The sequence below is a fragment of the Pleurodeles waltl genome, chromosome 7 (genome assembly GCF_031143425.1).
Source record: "Pleurodeles waltl isolate 20211129_DDA chromosome 7, aPleWal1.hap1.20221129, whole genome shotgun sequence".
In the NCBI taxonomy this organism is placed as follows: domain Eukaryota; kingdom Metazoa; phylum Chordata; class Amphibia; order Caudata; family Salamandridae; genus Pleurodeles; species Pleurodeles waltl.
The window spans coordinates 301,807,621-301,824,083 of record NC_090446.1 but is presented as its reverse complement, the minus strand read 5'-3'; the positions used below and the strand labels follow the sequence as shown (position 1 = coordinate 301,824,083).

General features: G+C 42.9%; 1 protein-coding gene across 2 annotated transcripts in view; it reads right to left on the bottom strand.

Annotated features, from left to right (window-relative positions):
* RPN2 (ribophorin II) overlaps positions 1 to 16,463 on the bottom strand; it is a 214,058-nt gene that overhangs the window by 20,934 nt on the left and 176,661 nt on the right. For both annotated transcript variants that reach the window (XM_069243724.1, XM_069243725.1), the window contains exon 16: positions 1,134 to 1,263. In XM_069243724.1, coding sequence (XP_069099825.1) covers positions 1,134 to 1,263 — 130 coding nt within the window. The remainder of the gene's footprint in view (positions 1 to 1,133; positions 1,264 to 16,463) is intronic.

The window sequence follows — 16,463 nt, the reverse complement described above, 5'->3', positions numbered from 1 at the left end:
AAAGTGTGCAACAGTACAGAAGTTGACCCTTGGTATTCAAATTGTTTGCTAATGTTCACCAAAACAAGTACAATATGAAAAAATGCACACAAATTCCAGATACTTTAGTCTTCCTGCTTTTTTAGACCTGCAATTTGAATCGTATCTCAGCAACCATCATCTGGGCCCACCCCGTTCCCCACCAACAACGTTTACGTTCTTGGTACAAGACTGAGATAAGGCTTGAAATATAGTGACACGATCACCCACTTTCTCTACTTTCACCAATACAGTGTACAAAAATCTTCCTCAAACAAACTAAGAGATTTGTAATGCCCACCTTACAGCTAGAAGCCTTGCTCATTGAGCAAGTCTGCCGACATTTTTCTGGAAGGGGGGGGGGGGAGAGAAGAGTCAGGCACAAAATCAGAATATACTAAATAAAGTTCATATGCGATATGCCGTAAGCCTAATGTGCTAAGCTTCTTTTTTCGATATTCATATACATCTCTCTCACTACAACTACTTTTGAAGTACTGGTCGCTCAGTTCCTAAGGCCAAATCAACATTCAAAGGTCAGTGCTTATTCTAGACATCTAAACTGGGAATTCTGGTCCCAGGAAATCTAATGCAGTTATGATAGAAAATAAAGTCCAAGTTTACAGCTCTATACTGTACATTATTTTCACTTCCATGTTGCAGTGATCGTTCTACCGAACCTTCTTCCTTGAATGGCAAAATGAATCCATCTCCTCTAGAAAGTAGTTAACAATTGTAACTCCTCTGGCTACACACTCACAGGAGGAGAGGCAGAGGTGCTCTTGCATCGCAGGACTGAGACGTGGATATTTAAAATGCCTCCATAACTATCCCCATCAGGCATATTGCTATTCTTGTGTGTAATTCTATCAGAGGACATGCTTCATGCTCTCGACTGACCACACAACTGGATACAGGAGACAGCGATGTACATGCAACAGAATCACTTGACTCCGATACTGAACATTGCAATATTCATTCACCTGCATGCATCTAATTAATTTATTTCCATTCACTGACACATTCTGCCAGAATGGTGCTGTGCGTTCAACCAAAACTACGTGAGCCATGGCATATTTTCAAGCAGAAAGAAAAGTTGAGAACATTCTTCTTACCTCTTGACTGCCTTCTGAGCTAGCATCCGATTGCCTGCTAGGAATGTGATTGTGCCTAGGATGGCGAGGTACTTCAGTGTCTGAAACATGTCTAATTGTGTCCAGTAGACGTACATAAGTCCCAACATCGCTGCAAAAATAGACAAAGTAAATGGATGTTAATAGATCCTGAGGATGTACACTATTTCTATACGTTCTCTTGGGCCGAAACATGCATGCAACCCCATGGAGATCTGTATATTTACTGATACCCTCAAGAGCAGCATAGTCAGGGCACAGTTCATGTCCCACATTTTAGCAATAGTTTAATGAGAGTAGAACAGTGTCTAATGAACCTGAGGACTGGCTTACTTGTGAATCTATCATTTGCATGCATTTGAAGTAATACTCAAACATATTTTGCTCTGTTTAAAAATTATTCACTATTCTTCCGTCTGATAAGAACAATAAAAATTCAGAGGTACTAAAAATTGCATGGCAGAGAAACAAAGGAATTTCTTTCAGAAGGAAAGTACAACAGAGTAGGGAAAAAACAGCCTCGGAGGACATAAACCAGAGACCTAGTGAGTCAAGACTGAAGCCTACGCACATATATAACTTAAGGAATTCTGACCAATTATGGTATCTGTACTGGAACCACAATACAAAAAAGTAATGATGCACAAATGTGTGAAATGATCCCCAGGCAATAGTCTGTAAAATGTTTGATTATAAGTTCCTTTTAAGGGCAGCAGTGGCTGCATTTCCCTGAGTAGAATATCCCTGGTGAAGGTCAATTAACTTTTATTGTAACAAGTTCAGATACGTGTTAACTGCCCACCCAGCAGTAGTATGTTTCGAAAGCAGCTCGGTGTAGATTGCCTCTTGGTTGACAAAGAAAATTCAAATTATTTCGCTTGCTTGTTTAAAAGAAAAAAAAAAAAAAAAAAAAAAAAAAAAAAAGGTGCCTGATGGACTTGGGGAGAAAGTAGTTGACAAAACACTATTTTGGATATGAAAGTGTTAAAGGCAGAAAGAGACACTAGTTCTACGGCAACCGCTACGAGAATAATAGGTACAAAACAGCTTCATTTTTGCTCAACCTCCTTGCTGCATTAACATCAGCTACTATCACAAATGCTGAAGGTGTGATCTGTGCACGGGCCTAAGGTAGGCCCTCATTAGTTGAGGCTACAGATTATTTAACTGCCAAGACATGGAGGCTTTACTGGGGAAACAATTTTTCTTGGACCATTTAATAAAAAAAAAGTCAACATTGGTCCAAGAGGGCTATAATCATGAAACGATTACATACGTTTAATGGAATGTAAACTTCTTCGTGGTTGTACATCAGTAAACTCTGGGAGAGATTCAGCCCTCCAGGACCTCCCATGGAGTTACAACCTTTCAGAACTCTCAACAGGAGAATCATGAAAACAGATGTTTAGAGAGGACATTTTTGATAGGTCATGATGACAGCCAAGAATACTTTAATAGAAAGCGAATGACCCAATTTCCCAAATAAATAATTTAGAACCAATGCTTCATGAGAAGTCGACAAATTCACCTGCTCCTCCAAACACGAGATGCAAAATATCTTCCACTGGAGAGTAAAAGAAAATCCAATGGATGGGCAGTTTACATGTTTGAAACTTCGGTCTATTTACTGGCAAATTCAGGGTGCCATACTACAAATAATTAAGAGCCAAGCAGTCAAGAACAAAGTTGGAAAATCAGGATGATGGAGCTTGGCAGATATTTGTAAGATTTAGCCTGCATAGAGGACTCCAGTGATGTTGGCTGTGAAGAATATCTGCAAAGCACCAGTAATGACACTAGTCCAGAGCCAAAGTAGTCATTTTTGAAGTTCACTGTTTAATTTTGGAAATCACTTTCAGAATTAAGGAAACTGGATGGAAACAGTATAGAAATGCCTATGTCCAGTATTTTGCTAGCACGCACACTGTACCTAAATCCACTATCCAACCAATCTTTATTCGATCAAAACTTGTGAATCTACAGCACTACATGCCATGAACAGATGTCTACTGGGTAAGTAACATTTTCCGTTCAATGGCATGCGTAGCTGTAGATACACATGCTTTGAACAGACTGAAAAGCAGTCACCTCCTAAAAGGAAGCGGTGGTTAGTCTGTAGGAGTTGTAGTAGTATGAAAGTGTTCTAAGCAGTGCCTGTCCGACATTTGCTTGTTGTCGAGATAATACATCCACATAGTAATGTTTAGTAAATGTGTGTGGTGTAGACCATATGGCTGCTTTACATATGTCTACCATTGGTATATTTCCTAAAAATGACATTTAAGCCCCCTTCTTCCTAGTGGAGTTACTAGTAACGGTCTTTTAGCTTTAAGATAGCAAGTTTGTATACAGCTGTTGCTGTTAAATGGATTCTAATAGAGGAATATGTAAGATTTGCTTTTTGTGAATGTAACAAAGAACAAACAATGTCTTGTACTGATGATTGAAGTGGGTCAATATTTCTAGGTTGACAATAGTAGACAAAACGTTTCCATTTTGTTGCATAACTGTTTAGTTGTGGGTTTGCATGCTTCTTTTATAATATCCATATATTCTGATGGAAGTTGTAAGTAGCCAAAATCTATTACCTCAGGAGCCAAAGCGCCAGGTTTGGTTGTTTTTGACGTGGTACTACAGACCGGTCTAATGGTGTTGTGTACCAATGTTGACATGCCCATGTGGGAGCTAAGAGTATCATGGTGAGTGAGGTGTGTTCAATATTTTTGATCAGAAATGGAATTAGTGGGAGAGGTGGAAAAGCATAAGCAAATATCTCTGACCAATTCATCCATAGAGGATAGCTCTTGGATTGAGGGCGTGGGTACCTAGATGCAAAGCTTTGGCATTTTGCGTTTTCTTTTGTAGTGAAAAGGTCTATTTCTGGTGTTCCCCAAATTTGGAAGTATTGTTGAATCACCTGTAGGTGAATCTCCCATTCTTGTATTTGTTGTTAAGTCCTGCTTTTGGAGGTCCAACAACACTAGATCCTGAATCTGACCGTGTGCCTGAGACCATTGTTGTAGTGGTCACGTGGAGCCTGGCATTGTGTACTATTGCTCTGCATAAAGCCATCATAACTAATAGTTTCATCCCCAACATCACTGTATAAAAGTTTGGTTGTATTGTAGTTGTGATATGAGTGTGTGAAACGCCTGAATCCTGACTGGGTTTGGGTACACCAATACTGATTGAGTGTTTAGAATTGCCCCTAAATACATTGTATCTGTGATGGTTGCAGGTGAGATTTTTGGTAACAGATTGTGAATCCTAGATCGTGTAGGATGGTTATGCTATATTGAGTATGTTGTTGACAAATTTGAAGGGTGCTGGCTTTTATAAGCCAGTCGACGAGATAAGGGAAGACAAGTATGTGTTGTCTCCAGAGGAACGCTGCTGCTACTGCTAAACATTTGGTGAACACCCTTGGTGCTGTTGACACCCCAAATGGTAGCACTTTGAACTGGTAGTGCTTTCCTGCTACAACGAATCTTAGACACTTTCAATGTGCTGGATGTATGGGGATGTGGAAATAGGAGTCCTTGATGTCTAATGCGGTCATGTGATCCTGTTTTTGTAGGAGGAGAATGATGTAGAGTGACCGTATGAAAGTGTTCTGAAAGGATGTATTGATTGAGGGGTCTGAGATCTAAGATCGGTCTGAGAGTACCATCTTTCTTTGGTAGAAGGAAGTATAGTGAAGATACTCCGGATCCTTGTTGGGATATAGGCATCATCTCTATGGCACCTTTGAATAATAACAGTTTTACCGCCTGTTTTAATAATTTTGGGGAAAATGTTTGGTGAGTAGAGATCAGTTCTAGACAATAGTCACGTTAATTGATAGAACCCATTGAACTGTAGTAATGTGTTATTGTGGGTAAAAAATTACCACTTTCCCTCCCACTCGAGATGTATGCTCTGTGGGGATGTATAAAAAGTCACTATTTTGTTGAGGTGGAGGAACCTCGTGGAGCTGCTGATTCACTTCTTCCACTATAATTTGTTACTCTGTAAGAGCCTCTAAATGAACCTTTGTTGTAGAAGTGTGGCCCTTGTTTTAGTTGATGATTTGAAACCACCCCTAAACTGTGGTCTATGAAAAGTTCCCGAGTGGGTGTAGTATATAAACACACATAGCTATAAGAGTCCTTTTTGAGCTGGTCTACTGTAGTTTCAACTTCTGGCCCAAATAAATTTTGTTTATGAAAAGGGCATATTTAAAACCTGAAGCCCTTAGCCATGCATGCCGCCTAATGATGATGATGCTGGTGTTGACTCCCTTTGCTGCTGTATCAGCTGCATCTATTGCAGATTGGATTTGGTTATTCGAATTAGCCTATCCTTCAGCTACTATTTGTCGTGCCCTTTTTTGATGCTCTGGTGGAAGATATTGAAACAAGTCTTCCACCTGATCCCAAAAGAGCTCTGTCGTACCTTTCTAGGAGTGCTTGAGAGTTCGCAACCCTCCAATGGTTAGCAGCTTGAGTTGCCACTCTTACCTGCTACATTAAATTTGTGACAGTCTTTGTCTGGAGGAGGAGCATGCCCTGTAGACTGGCTATTGCTCTTTCTTGCTGCACTGACCACTGTAAAGTCATGTGTGTGGATATATATATATCACGTGACCAAGGCTGCAGTGTCAGCCGAAACGCGTTGTGTTTTGATTAAATATGGCTTTCACCTTTCCTGAATCCTGAGCGTGCTATTTTTGTTTTACTTTATTTTTGGCGAAAATATATATATATATATATATATATATATATATATATATATATGGAAAATGTCACTTACCCAGTGTACATCTGTTCGTGGCATGAGTCGCTGCAGATTCACATGCTGTGCACAGTCCGCCGTCTGGTGTTGGGCTCGGAGTGTTACAAGTTGTTTTTCTTCGAAAAAGTATTTTCGAGTCACGAGACCGAGGGACTCCTCCCCTTTCGATTCCATTGCGCATGGGCGTCGACTCAATCTTAGATTGTTTTCCCCGCAGAGGGTGAGGTAGGAGTTGTGTATGTTAGTAATAGTGCCCATGCAATGGAATGAATACGTATGTACATAATAAAGGTTAAAGTAATATATTTACAAATGTACAAATGTTCAGGATCTACTTCTAAACGGCTACAGGCTCCCGGGGAGGCGGGTGGGCGCATGTGAATCTGCAGCGACTCATGCCACGAACAGATGTACACTGGGTAAGTGACATTTTCCGTTCGATGGCATGTGTAGCTGCAGATACACATGCTGTGCAGAGACTAGTAAGCAGTTATCTCCCCAAAAGCGGTGGTTCAGCCTGTAGGAGTTGAAGTAGTTTGAAATAATGTTCTTAGTACAGCTTGACCTACTGTGGCTTGTTGTGCAGTTAACACATCTACACAGTAGTGCTTGGTAAATGTATGAGGCGTAGACCATGTTGCTGCCTTACATATTTCGTTCATTGGAATATTTCCTAGAAAAGCCATGGTAGCCCCTTTCTTTCTTGTTGAGTGTGCCTTTGGAGTAATAGGCAGCTCTCTCTTTGCTTTAAGATAGCAGGTTTGAATACACTTAACTATCCACCTAGCAATGCCTTGTTTTGAAATTGGATTTCCTGTATGAGGTTTTTGAAAGGCAATAAATAGTTGTTTTGTTTTTCTAATTAGTTTTGTTCTGTCAATGTAGTACATTAGTGCTCTTTTGATGTCTAATGTATGTAGTGCTCTTTCAGCTACAGAGTTTGGTTGTGGGAAGAACACTGGTAATTCTACCGTTTGATTTAAGTGGAACGGTGAGATAACTTTTGGTAAAAATTTGGGATTTGTTCTTAGAACTACTTTATTTTTATGTATTTGAATAAATGGTTCTTGTATGGTAAATGCTTGAATCTCGCTCACTCTTCTTAGAGATGTGATGGCAATCAAAAATGCAACTTTCCATGTTAAGTATTGCATTTCACAAGATTGCATGGGCTCGAAAGGTGGACCCATGAGTCTTGTTAAGACAATGTTGAGGTTCCATGAAGGAACAGGTGGTGTTCTTGGTGGTATGATTCTCTTTAAGCCTTCCATAAAAGCTTTAATGACTGGTATTCTAAATAGTGAAGTTGAATGAGTAATTTGTAGGTAAGCTGATATTGCGGTGAGATGTATCTTTATGGAAGAGAAAGCTAGATTTGATTTTTGCAAATGTAGTAAATATCCTACTATATCCTTCGGAGATGCATGTAACGGCTGAATTTGATTATTCTGGCAGTAATACACAAATCTTTTCCATTTGTTTGCGTAGCAGTGTCTAGTGGTAGGTTTCCTAGCTTGTTTTATGACCTCCATACATTCTTGTGTGAGGTGCAAGTGTCCGAATTCTAGGATTTCAGGAGCCAAATTGCTATATTCAAAGATGCTGGATTTGGATGTCTGATCTGTTGTTTGTGTTGTGTTAACAGATTTGGTTTGTTGGGTAGTTTGACATGAGGTACTACTGACAGGTCTAGTAGTGTCGTGTACCAAGGTTGCCTTGCCCATGTTGGTGCTATTAGTATGAGTTTGAGTTTGTTTTGACTCAACCTGTTTACTACATATGGAAGGAGAGGGAGAGGGGGAAAAGCGTATGCAAAGATCCCTGACCAGTTCATCCATGGAGCATTGCCTTGGGATTGATCTTGTGGGTACCTGGATGCGAAGTTTTGGCATTTTGAGTTTTCCTTTGTTGCAAATAGATCTATTTGAGGTGTCCCCCAAATTTGAAAGTAATTGTTTAGTATTTGGGGGTGAATTTCCCATTCGTGGGTTTGTTGGTGACCTCGAGAGAGATTGTCTGCCAACTGGTTCTGAATCCCTGGAATAAATTGTGCTATTAGGCGAATGTGGTTGTGAATCGCCCAATGCCATATTTGTTGTGTGAGGAGGCACAACTGTGTCAAGTGTGTCCCTCCTTGTTTGTTTAGATAATACATTGTTGTCATGTTGTCTGTTTTGACAAGAATGTATTTTTTGGTTATTATGGGTTGAAATGCTTTTAGCGCTAGAAATACTGCTAACATTTCCAAGTGCTTTATGTGAAACGGTCTCTGATGTATGTCCCATTGTCCTTGGATGCTGTGTTGATTGAGGTGTGCTCCCCACCCTGTCATGAAAGCATCTGTTGTTATGACGTATTGTGGCACTGGGTCTTGGAAAGGCCGCCCTCGGTTTAAGTTTGTACTGTTCCACCATAGAAGCGAGATGTATGTTTGGCGGTCTATCAACACCAGATCTAGAAGTTGACCCTGTGCTTGTGACCATTGTGATGCTAGGCACTGTTGTAAGGGCCGCATGTGCAATCTTGCGTTTGGGACAATGGCTATGCATGAAGACATCATGCCTAGTAGTTTCATTACTATTCTGACTTGTATCTTTTGTGTTGGATACATGGCCTGTATTACTTTGTGAAATGTTTGAACTCGTTGTGGACTTGGAGTGGCAATCCCTTTTTCTGTGTTGATTGTCGCTCCTAAGTATTGCTGCGTTTGACACGGCAAAAGGTGTGACTTTGCGTAGTTGATGGAGAAACCTAGCCTGTGAAGGGTTTGTATGACATATTTTGTGTGCTGTGAGCACTGTTTTAGCGTGTTGGTTTTGATTAACCAGTCGTCTAAGTACGGGAACACATGTATTTGCTGCCTTCTGATATGTGCAGCTACTACTGCCAGGCATTTTGTAAAAACTCTTGGCGCAGTTGTTATTCCGAATGGCAACACTTTGAATTGGTAATGTATTCCTTGGAATACGAACCTTAGGTATTTCCTGTGTGAAGGATGTATTGGTATATGGAAGTACGCATCTTTTAGATCTAATGTTGTCATGTAGTTTTGCTGTTTGAGCAGTGGGATTACGTCTTGTAACGCGACCATGTGAAAGTGGTCTGATTTTATGTAGGTATTTGGTGTTCTGAGATCCAGTATTGGTCTCAGAGTTTTGTCCTTTTTGGGTATTAGAAAGTACAGTGAGTAAACTCCTGTGTTTTTTTGTTGAATTGGTACTAATTCTATTGCGTCCTTTTGTAACAATGCTTGAACTTCTAGTCCTAGAAGATCTATATGTTGTTTTGACATATTGTGTGTTTTCGGTGGGATGTTTGGAGGGAATTGGCGAAATTCTATGCAATAACCATGCTGGATAATTGCTAAGACCCAAGTGTCTGTTGTTATTTCCTCCCAAAGTTTGTAAAATTGGCTTAGTCTTCCCCCCACAGGTGTTATGTGAAGGGGGTGTGTGACTTTTGAGTCACTGCTTATTTTGAGGGGTTTTGGGGCCTTGGAATTTCCCTCGATTTTTTGGGAATTGGCCCCCTTTAAATTGCCCCCGAAAACCTCCCCTCTGATATTGACCCTGGTAGGTAGGCCTTGTTTGTGAGGTTGTGGTTTCTGTGGGTTGACCTCGAAACCCTCCCATAAAAGGTATTTTCCGAAATGTGCCTCTGCTCTGCGGGGAGTAGAGTGCGCCCATGGCTTTGGCTGTATCGGTGTCCTTCTTGAGTTTTTCGATGGAAGTGTCTACCTCCGGCCCAAACAATTGCTGTTCATTAAACGGCATATTGAGCACAGCCTGCTGGATTTCCGGTTTTAACCCCGAAGTGCGCAGCCATGCGTGTCTTCGTATTGTGACTGCAGTGTTTATTGTCCTTGCAGCTGTATCTGCTGCATCCATGGAAGACCGTATCTGATTATTTGAGATACTTTGTCCCTCTTCCACAACCTGTTGCGCTCTTTTTTGGAACTCCTTGGGTAAGTGTTCGATGAAATGTTGCATTTCATCCCAATGAGCACTGTCGTATCTTGCCAAAAGTGCTTGTGAATTGGCAATACGCCACTGATTTGCTGCTTGTGCTGCAACCCTTTTTCCCGCAGCATCAAATTTGCAGCTCTCCTTGTCTGGAGGTGGTGCGTCGCCTGAGGTATGAGAGTTGGCTCTCTCACGGGCTGCCCCCACAACTACTGAGTCTGGTGTTAGTTGTGTTGTAATATATATTGGATCCGTGGGCGGTGGCTTATATTTTTTCTCCACCCTTGGAGTTATGGCTCTGCCTTTAACTGGATCCTGAAATATTGGCTTTGAATGTCTTAGCATTCCTGGGAGCATAGGAAGGCTTTGATACTGGCTATGGGTGGAGGATAGGGTGTTAAAGAGAAAGTCATCCTCAATTGGTTCCGAATGTAAGGAGACATTGTGAAACTCGGCTGCCCTTGCGACCACCTGTGTATAGGATGTACTGTCCTCAGGTGGTGACGGTTTTGTAGGATAAGAGTCTGGGCTATTGTCAGACACTGGAGCATCGTAGAGGTCCCATGCATCGGGATCATCCTGACTCATTGTGGTATGAGCTGGTGAGTGCATTAGTGGTGGAGTTGCCTCTGGTGATGCATGTGTTGATGGTGGTGGAGAAGGTGGTGGGGTTGTTTTCTTTGCCACCTTTGCCTGTGGTTGCTTGTCCCCTTGTTGAAAAGCAAGCTTCCTTTTAATCTTGATTGGGGGAAGAGTGGTTATCTTCCCTGTATCCTCATGAATATGAAGCCTTCTCTGCGTGTAGTCAGGCTCTCCAGCTTGGAGCTCTTCTCCAAATCTGTGTAATTGGGTGGTTAACCCTTGTTCCTCTGTATAGGAACTGGTTTTCGGCTCCGAGGCTGGATGTTTCGCCACCGAAATCTTTTCGGAAGTCTTTTGGGCTCCGAAGAAATTTTCTTAGGTTTCGGCGCGGTGTCTCGGTGCCGAATCTCTTCGGTGCCGCTGTCTTTGTGCCGAATTTTCTCGGAGCCGCTCTCTCGGCTCCGAGGTTGCTGAGTGGCGGTATCACGACCGGAGTCGGATGACTTCGACACCAGCATGCCCTTTTTTGGTGCCTTGGGTCGGTCACCTAGTCTTTGGGTTGAGCCATGGCCTGTTGGCGGTGGCGTCCCCTGGGCTTTTGTGGACTTTTAGTGAGTCCTTATTTTCGACGTCTTACTCACGGTTGTTGTTTCTTCGGCGTCGAGTTCTTCCGAATCTGACTCGTGGATGGAGAAAGTTTTTTCTTCCTCCTCGAACCGTTGTTGACCCGTCGGCTTGGATGCCATTTGTAATCTCCTGGCTCTTCGGTCTCTCAGCGTCTTCCTCGACCGAAACGCTCGACAGGTGTAGGAAGTTGGCTCTGTATGTGCTATTTCAAAGTAAGGAATAGCATGCACAGAGTCCAAGGGTTCCCCTTAGAGGTAAGATAGTGGCAAAAAGAGATAATACTAATGCTCTATTTTGTGGTAGTGTGGTCGAGCAGTAGGCTTATCAAAGGAGTAGTGTTAAGCATTTGTTGTACATACACACAGGCAATAAATGAGGAACACACACTCGAAAAATATCTTTTCTTAGTTTATTTTAAGAACCACAGGTTCAAATTCTACATGTAATATCTCATTTGAAAGGTATTGCAGGTAAGTACTTTAGGAACTTTGAATAATCACAGTAGCATATATACTTTTTACATAAAACACAATAAGCTGTTTTAAAAGTGGACACAGTGCAATTTTCTGTGAGGTTGGCATGGCACCCTGAAGGGAGTGCAATGTCGACTTACTCGTTTTGTCCTCACTAGCACACACAAGCTGGCAAGCAGTGTGTCTGTGCTGAGTGAGGGGTCCCCAGGGTGGCATAAGACATGCTGCAGCCCTTAGAGACCTTCCCTGGCATCAGGGCCCTTGGTACCAGGGGTACCAGTTACAAGGGACTTACCTGGATGCCAGGGTGTGCCAATTGTGGAAACAAAAGTACAGGTTAGGGAAAGAACACTGGTGCTGGGGCCTGGTTAGCAGGCCTCAGCACACTTTCAAATCAAAACATAGCTTCAGCAAAGGCAAAACGTTAGGGGGTAACCATGCCAAGGAGGCATTTCCTTACAGTGTATGTGCTGTCTTCCGATATGGGCTGCTAATACTGCAAGGCATTTTGTAAATACCCTTGGTGCTGTTGTTATCCCGAATGGTAACACTTTGAATTGGTAATGTACTCCTTGGATTACAAACCGTAAGTATTTCCTGTGTGAAGAATGTATGGGTATATGGAAGTACGCATCCTTGAGATCTAATGTCGTCATGTAGTCTTGTTGTTTGAGCAATGGGATTACGTCTTGAAGTGTCACCATGTGAAAGTGATCTGATTTGATGTAAAGATTTAGTGTTCTGAGATCTAAGATGGGTCTCAGAGTCTTGTCCTTTTGGGGTATAAGAAAATACAGGGAATAAACACCTGTTCCTTTCTGATGGTTGGGTACCAGTTCTATTGCATCCTTTTGCAACAACGCTTGGACTTCTAGGTGTAATAGATCCAAGTGTTGTTTGGACATGTTGTGTGTTCTTGGAGGCACATTTGGTGGTAATTGTAGGAATTCTATGCAATAACCATGTTGGATAATGGCTAGGACCCACGAGTCTGTTATTTCTTCCCAGTTTTGGTAAAAATCTGCGAGTCTCCCCCCCACTGGTGTTGTGTTGGGGATTTGTGACACTGAAGTCACTGTTTATTTTGAGGGGTCTTTGGAACTTTCCTCTAGTTTTAGGGAACTGTCCATCTCTGTATTGTCCCCGAAAGCCTCCTCTTTGATACTGGCCCTGGTATGTGGGTCTGGTTTGTGAGGTTGAGGGTTCTGTGCTTTGGGCCCGAAACCCCCCTCTAAATTGTGTCTTCCTAAATGTGCCTCTGCTCTGTGGGGAGTAGAGCACGCCCATGGCCTTGGCCGTATCCGTGTCCTTCTTTAGCTTCTCTATAGCTGTGTCCACCTCCAGCCCAAACAACTGCTGTCCATTAAAAGGCATATTAGGCACAGCCTGTTGGATTTCGGGCTTAAATCTGGAGGTGCGTAGCCATGCGTGTCTCCTAATAGTGACCGCTGTATTCACAGTACTTGCGGCTGTGTCCGCTGCATCCATTGACGATCGTATCTGGTTGTTCGAGATACTTTGGCCCTCTTCCACCACTTGTTGTGCACGCTTTTGGAACTCTTTGGGCAGATGTTCTATAAAGTGCTGCATTTCATCCCAATGAGCCCTGTCTTATCTTGACAATAAAGCCTGGGATTTGGCAATGCGCCATTGATTGGCCGCTTGTGCTGCAACTCTTTTCCCCGCTGCATCAAACTTTCGACTCTTTGTCGGGTGGTGGTGCATCTCCAGAGGTGTGTGAATTAGCCCTTTTACGTGCTGCGCCTACTACTACTGAGTCAGGTGTCAGTTGTTGTGTGATGTATACAGGGTCTGTAGGGGGAGGCTTGTACTTTTTCTCCACTCTAGGTGTGATGGCTCTGCCTTTGACGGGTTCTTGAAATACTTGTTTCGCGTGTTTCAACATCCCGGGTAACATAGGGAGACTTTGGTACTGACTGTGTGTCGACGACAAAGTATTAAATAAAAAGTCATCCTCAATGGGTTCAGTGTGAAGTGCCACATTGTGAAAAGCCGCTGCTCTGGACACAACTTGCGTGTAGGCAGTACTGTCCTCAGGTGGTGATGGCCTCGCTGGGTAGCAGTCTGGACTATTGTCAGATACTGGTGCATCATATAGATCCCATGCATCTGGGTCATCCTAGCTCATCCCTGTGTGCGTTGGCGATTGAATCATAGGTGGGGTCGCAATTGGTGATGGTTGCGGTGAGTGGTGTGGTGATGGTTGTGGCGAAAACCGTGGTGGAGTTACTTCTTTTGCCACCTTTGCTTTCGGTTGTTTCTCTGTGTCTTTGAAAGCAAGTTTTCTTTTCATCCTTATAGGAGGGAGAGTTCTTATTTTCCCTGTTTCCTTTTGAATATGGAGTTTTCTTTGCGTATAATCTGGCTCCCCTGCTTCTAGCTCTTGTCCAAATCTATGGCCTTGTAGTTGTTCTGAAAGGCCATGTTCTTCGGAGTATGTTCTTCGGAGTAGGAGCTTGTTTCCGGCTCCGAAACTGGGTGTTTCGGTACCGAAACTTTTTCTACAGTCTTTTTTCGGCTCCGAAGCCACTTTTTTTAGGTTTCGGTGTGCCGATATCTCGGTGCCGACTTATCTCGGAGCCGGTCTCCCAATGTCGAGTCTGGTCTGAGCCAGGTTCTCGGTGTCTAGTATGCTGCGTGTAGCGATCTCGACTGGAGTCGGAAGACTTCGACACGTGCGTGCCCTTTTTCGGTGCCGATGGTTGGTCACCAATTGTACGGGTTAAGCCATAGCCTGCCGGCGGTGGCGTCCCCTGGGCCTTCATGATTTTTTGCGTGAGTTTTGGTCGGGGCTGGTTTACTCACAGTTTTCGGCGCCTGCTCTGTTTCGGGCTCGTCTGAGTCAGAGTCAGCGATGGAGAAAGTCTCCTCTTCCTCGACGTCGCAGTGTCCTGACGGCGCCAATGCCATTTGAAGCCTTCGTGCTCTCCGGTCCCGTAGCGTTTTCTTCGACCGAAACGCCCGACAGGCCTCGCCGTATCCTCTTTGTGTTCGGGGGACAAACACAAATTACAGACCAGATGTTGATCTGTGTAAGGATACTTGTTGTGGCATTCGGGGCAGAAGCAGAATGGGGTCCGTTCCATTAGCCTTGAAGACGCACGCGGTCGGGCCGACCAGGCCCCGCCGGGGAATCGAAGCCCCGAAGGGCTACCGGAGCTCTTCTTGATTCGGTGTCGATCTGCGTTAACTAACCCGATACCGAACGTCAACAATACCGTCGAATTTTCCGAGATTTAACTAACTCTCCAAACCGAAACACGGAGCAAAGAGGAACACGGCCGAACCCGATGGCGGAAAGAAAACAATCTAATGCTGTGCATTATCCTGCCATCTAGTGTTGGGCTCGGAGTGTTACAAGTTGTTTTTCTTCGGAGAAGTCTTTTCGAGTCACGAGACCGAGGGACTCCTCCCTTTCGGCTTCATTGCGCATGGGCGTCGACTCCATCTTAGATTGTTTTCCCCGCAGAGGGTGAGGTAGGAGTTGTGTATATAGTAAAAGTGCCCATGCAATGGAGTGAGTATGTATGCACATAATGTGTATAAAAATAGTATATATTTACAAATTTGCAAGTTTCATCAACTTATAACGGCTACAGGCTCCCTGGGAGGCCGCATGTGAATCTGCAGCATCTCATGCCACGAACAGATGTACACTGGGTAAGTGACATTTTCTGTTCAATGGCATGTGTAGCTGCAGATACACATGCTGTGCATAAACTAGTAAGCAGTTATCTCCCCAAAAGCGGTGGCTTAGCCTGTAGGAGTTGAAGTGGTCTGAAATAATGGTCGTAATACAGCCTGTCCTACTGTGGCTTGTTGTGTTGTTAACACATCTACACAGTAATGTTTTGTGAATGTATGAGGCGTAGACCATGTGGCTGCCTTACAGATTTCTGTCATAGGTATATTTCCTAGAAAAGCCATTGTGGCGCCTTTCTTCCTAGTGGAACAGGTAGATCTCTTTTTGCTTTAATATAGCAGGTCTGAATACATTTCACTATCCATCTGGCAGTGCCTTGTTTGGATATTGGATTTCCTGCATGAGGTTTTTGGAAGGCTACAAACAATTGTTTTGAGAAACTGTTTTGTTCTATCAATATAATACATTAGTGCTCTTTTAATGTCTAACGTATGTAAGGCTCTTTCAGCTACTGAGTCTGGTTGTGGAAAAAAGACTGGGAGTTCCACTGTTTGGTTTAGGTGGAACGGTGATATAACTTTTGGTAAGAATTTTGGATTTGTACGGAGAACCACTTTACGTTTATGTATTTGTATAAAGGGTTCTTGTATAGAAAATGCTTGTATTTCACTTACTCTTCTAAGAGATGTGATAGCTATTAGGAAGGCTACTTTCCAGGTTGAGTATTGCATTTCACAAGAGTGCATGGGTTCAAATGGTGGACCCATGAGTCGTGTTAATACAATATTGAGGTTCCACAAGGGAACTGGTGGTGTTCTCGGGGGTATGATTCTTTTTAAACCCTCCATAAATGCTTTGATGACTGGGATTCTAAAGAGTGATGTTGAATGTGTAATCTGCAGATAGGCAGATATTGCTGTGAGATGTATTCTGATAGAAGAAAATGCTAGTTTTGATTTTTCTAAGTGTAATAAATAGCTTACAATGTTTTTTGCAGAAGCATGTAGTGGTTGAATTTGATTATTATGGCAGTAATAAACAAATCTTTTCCATTTGTTTGCGTAACAATGTCTTGTAGTAGGTTTCCTAGCTTGCTTAATGACCTCTATACATTCTTGTGTAAGGTCTAAATGTCCAAATTCTAAGACTTCAGGAGCCAGATTGCTAGATTGAGCGATGCTGGATTCGGGTGTCTGATGCGCTGTGTGTTGAGTTAACAGATCTGGTGTGT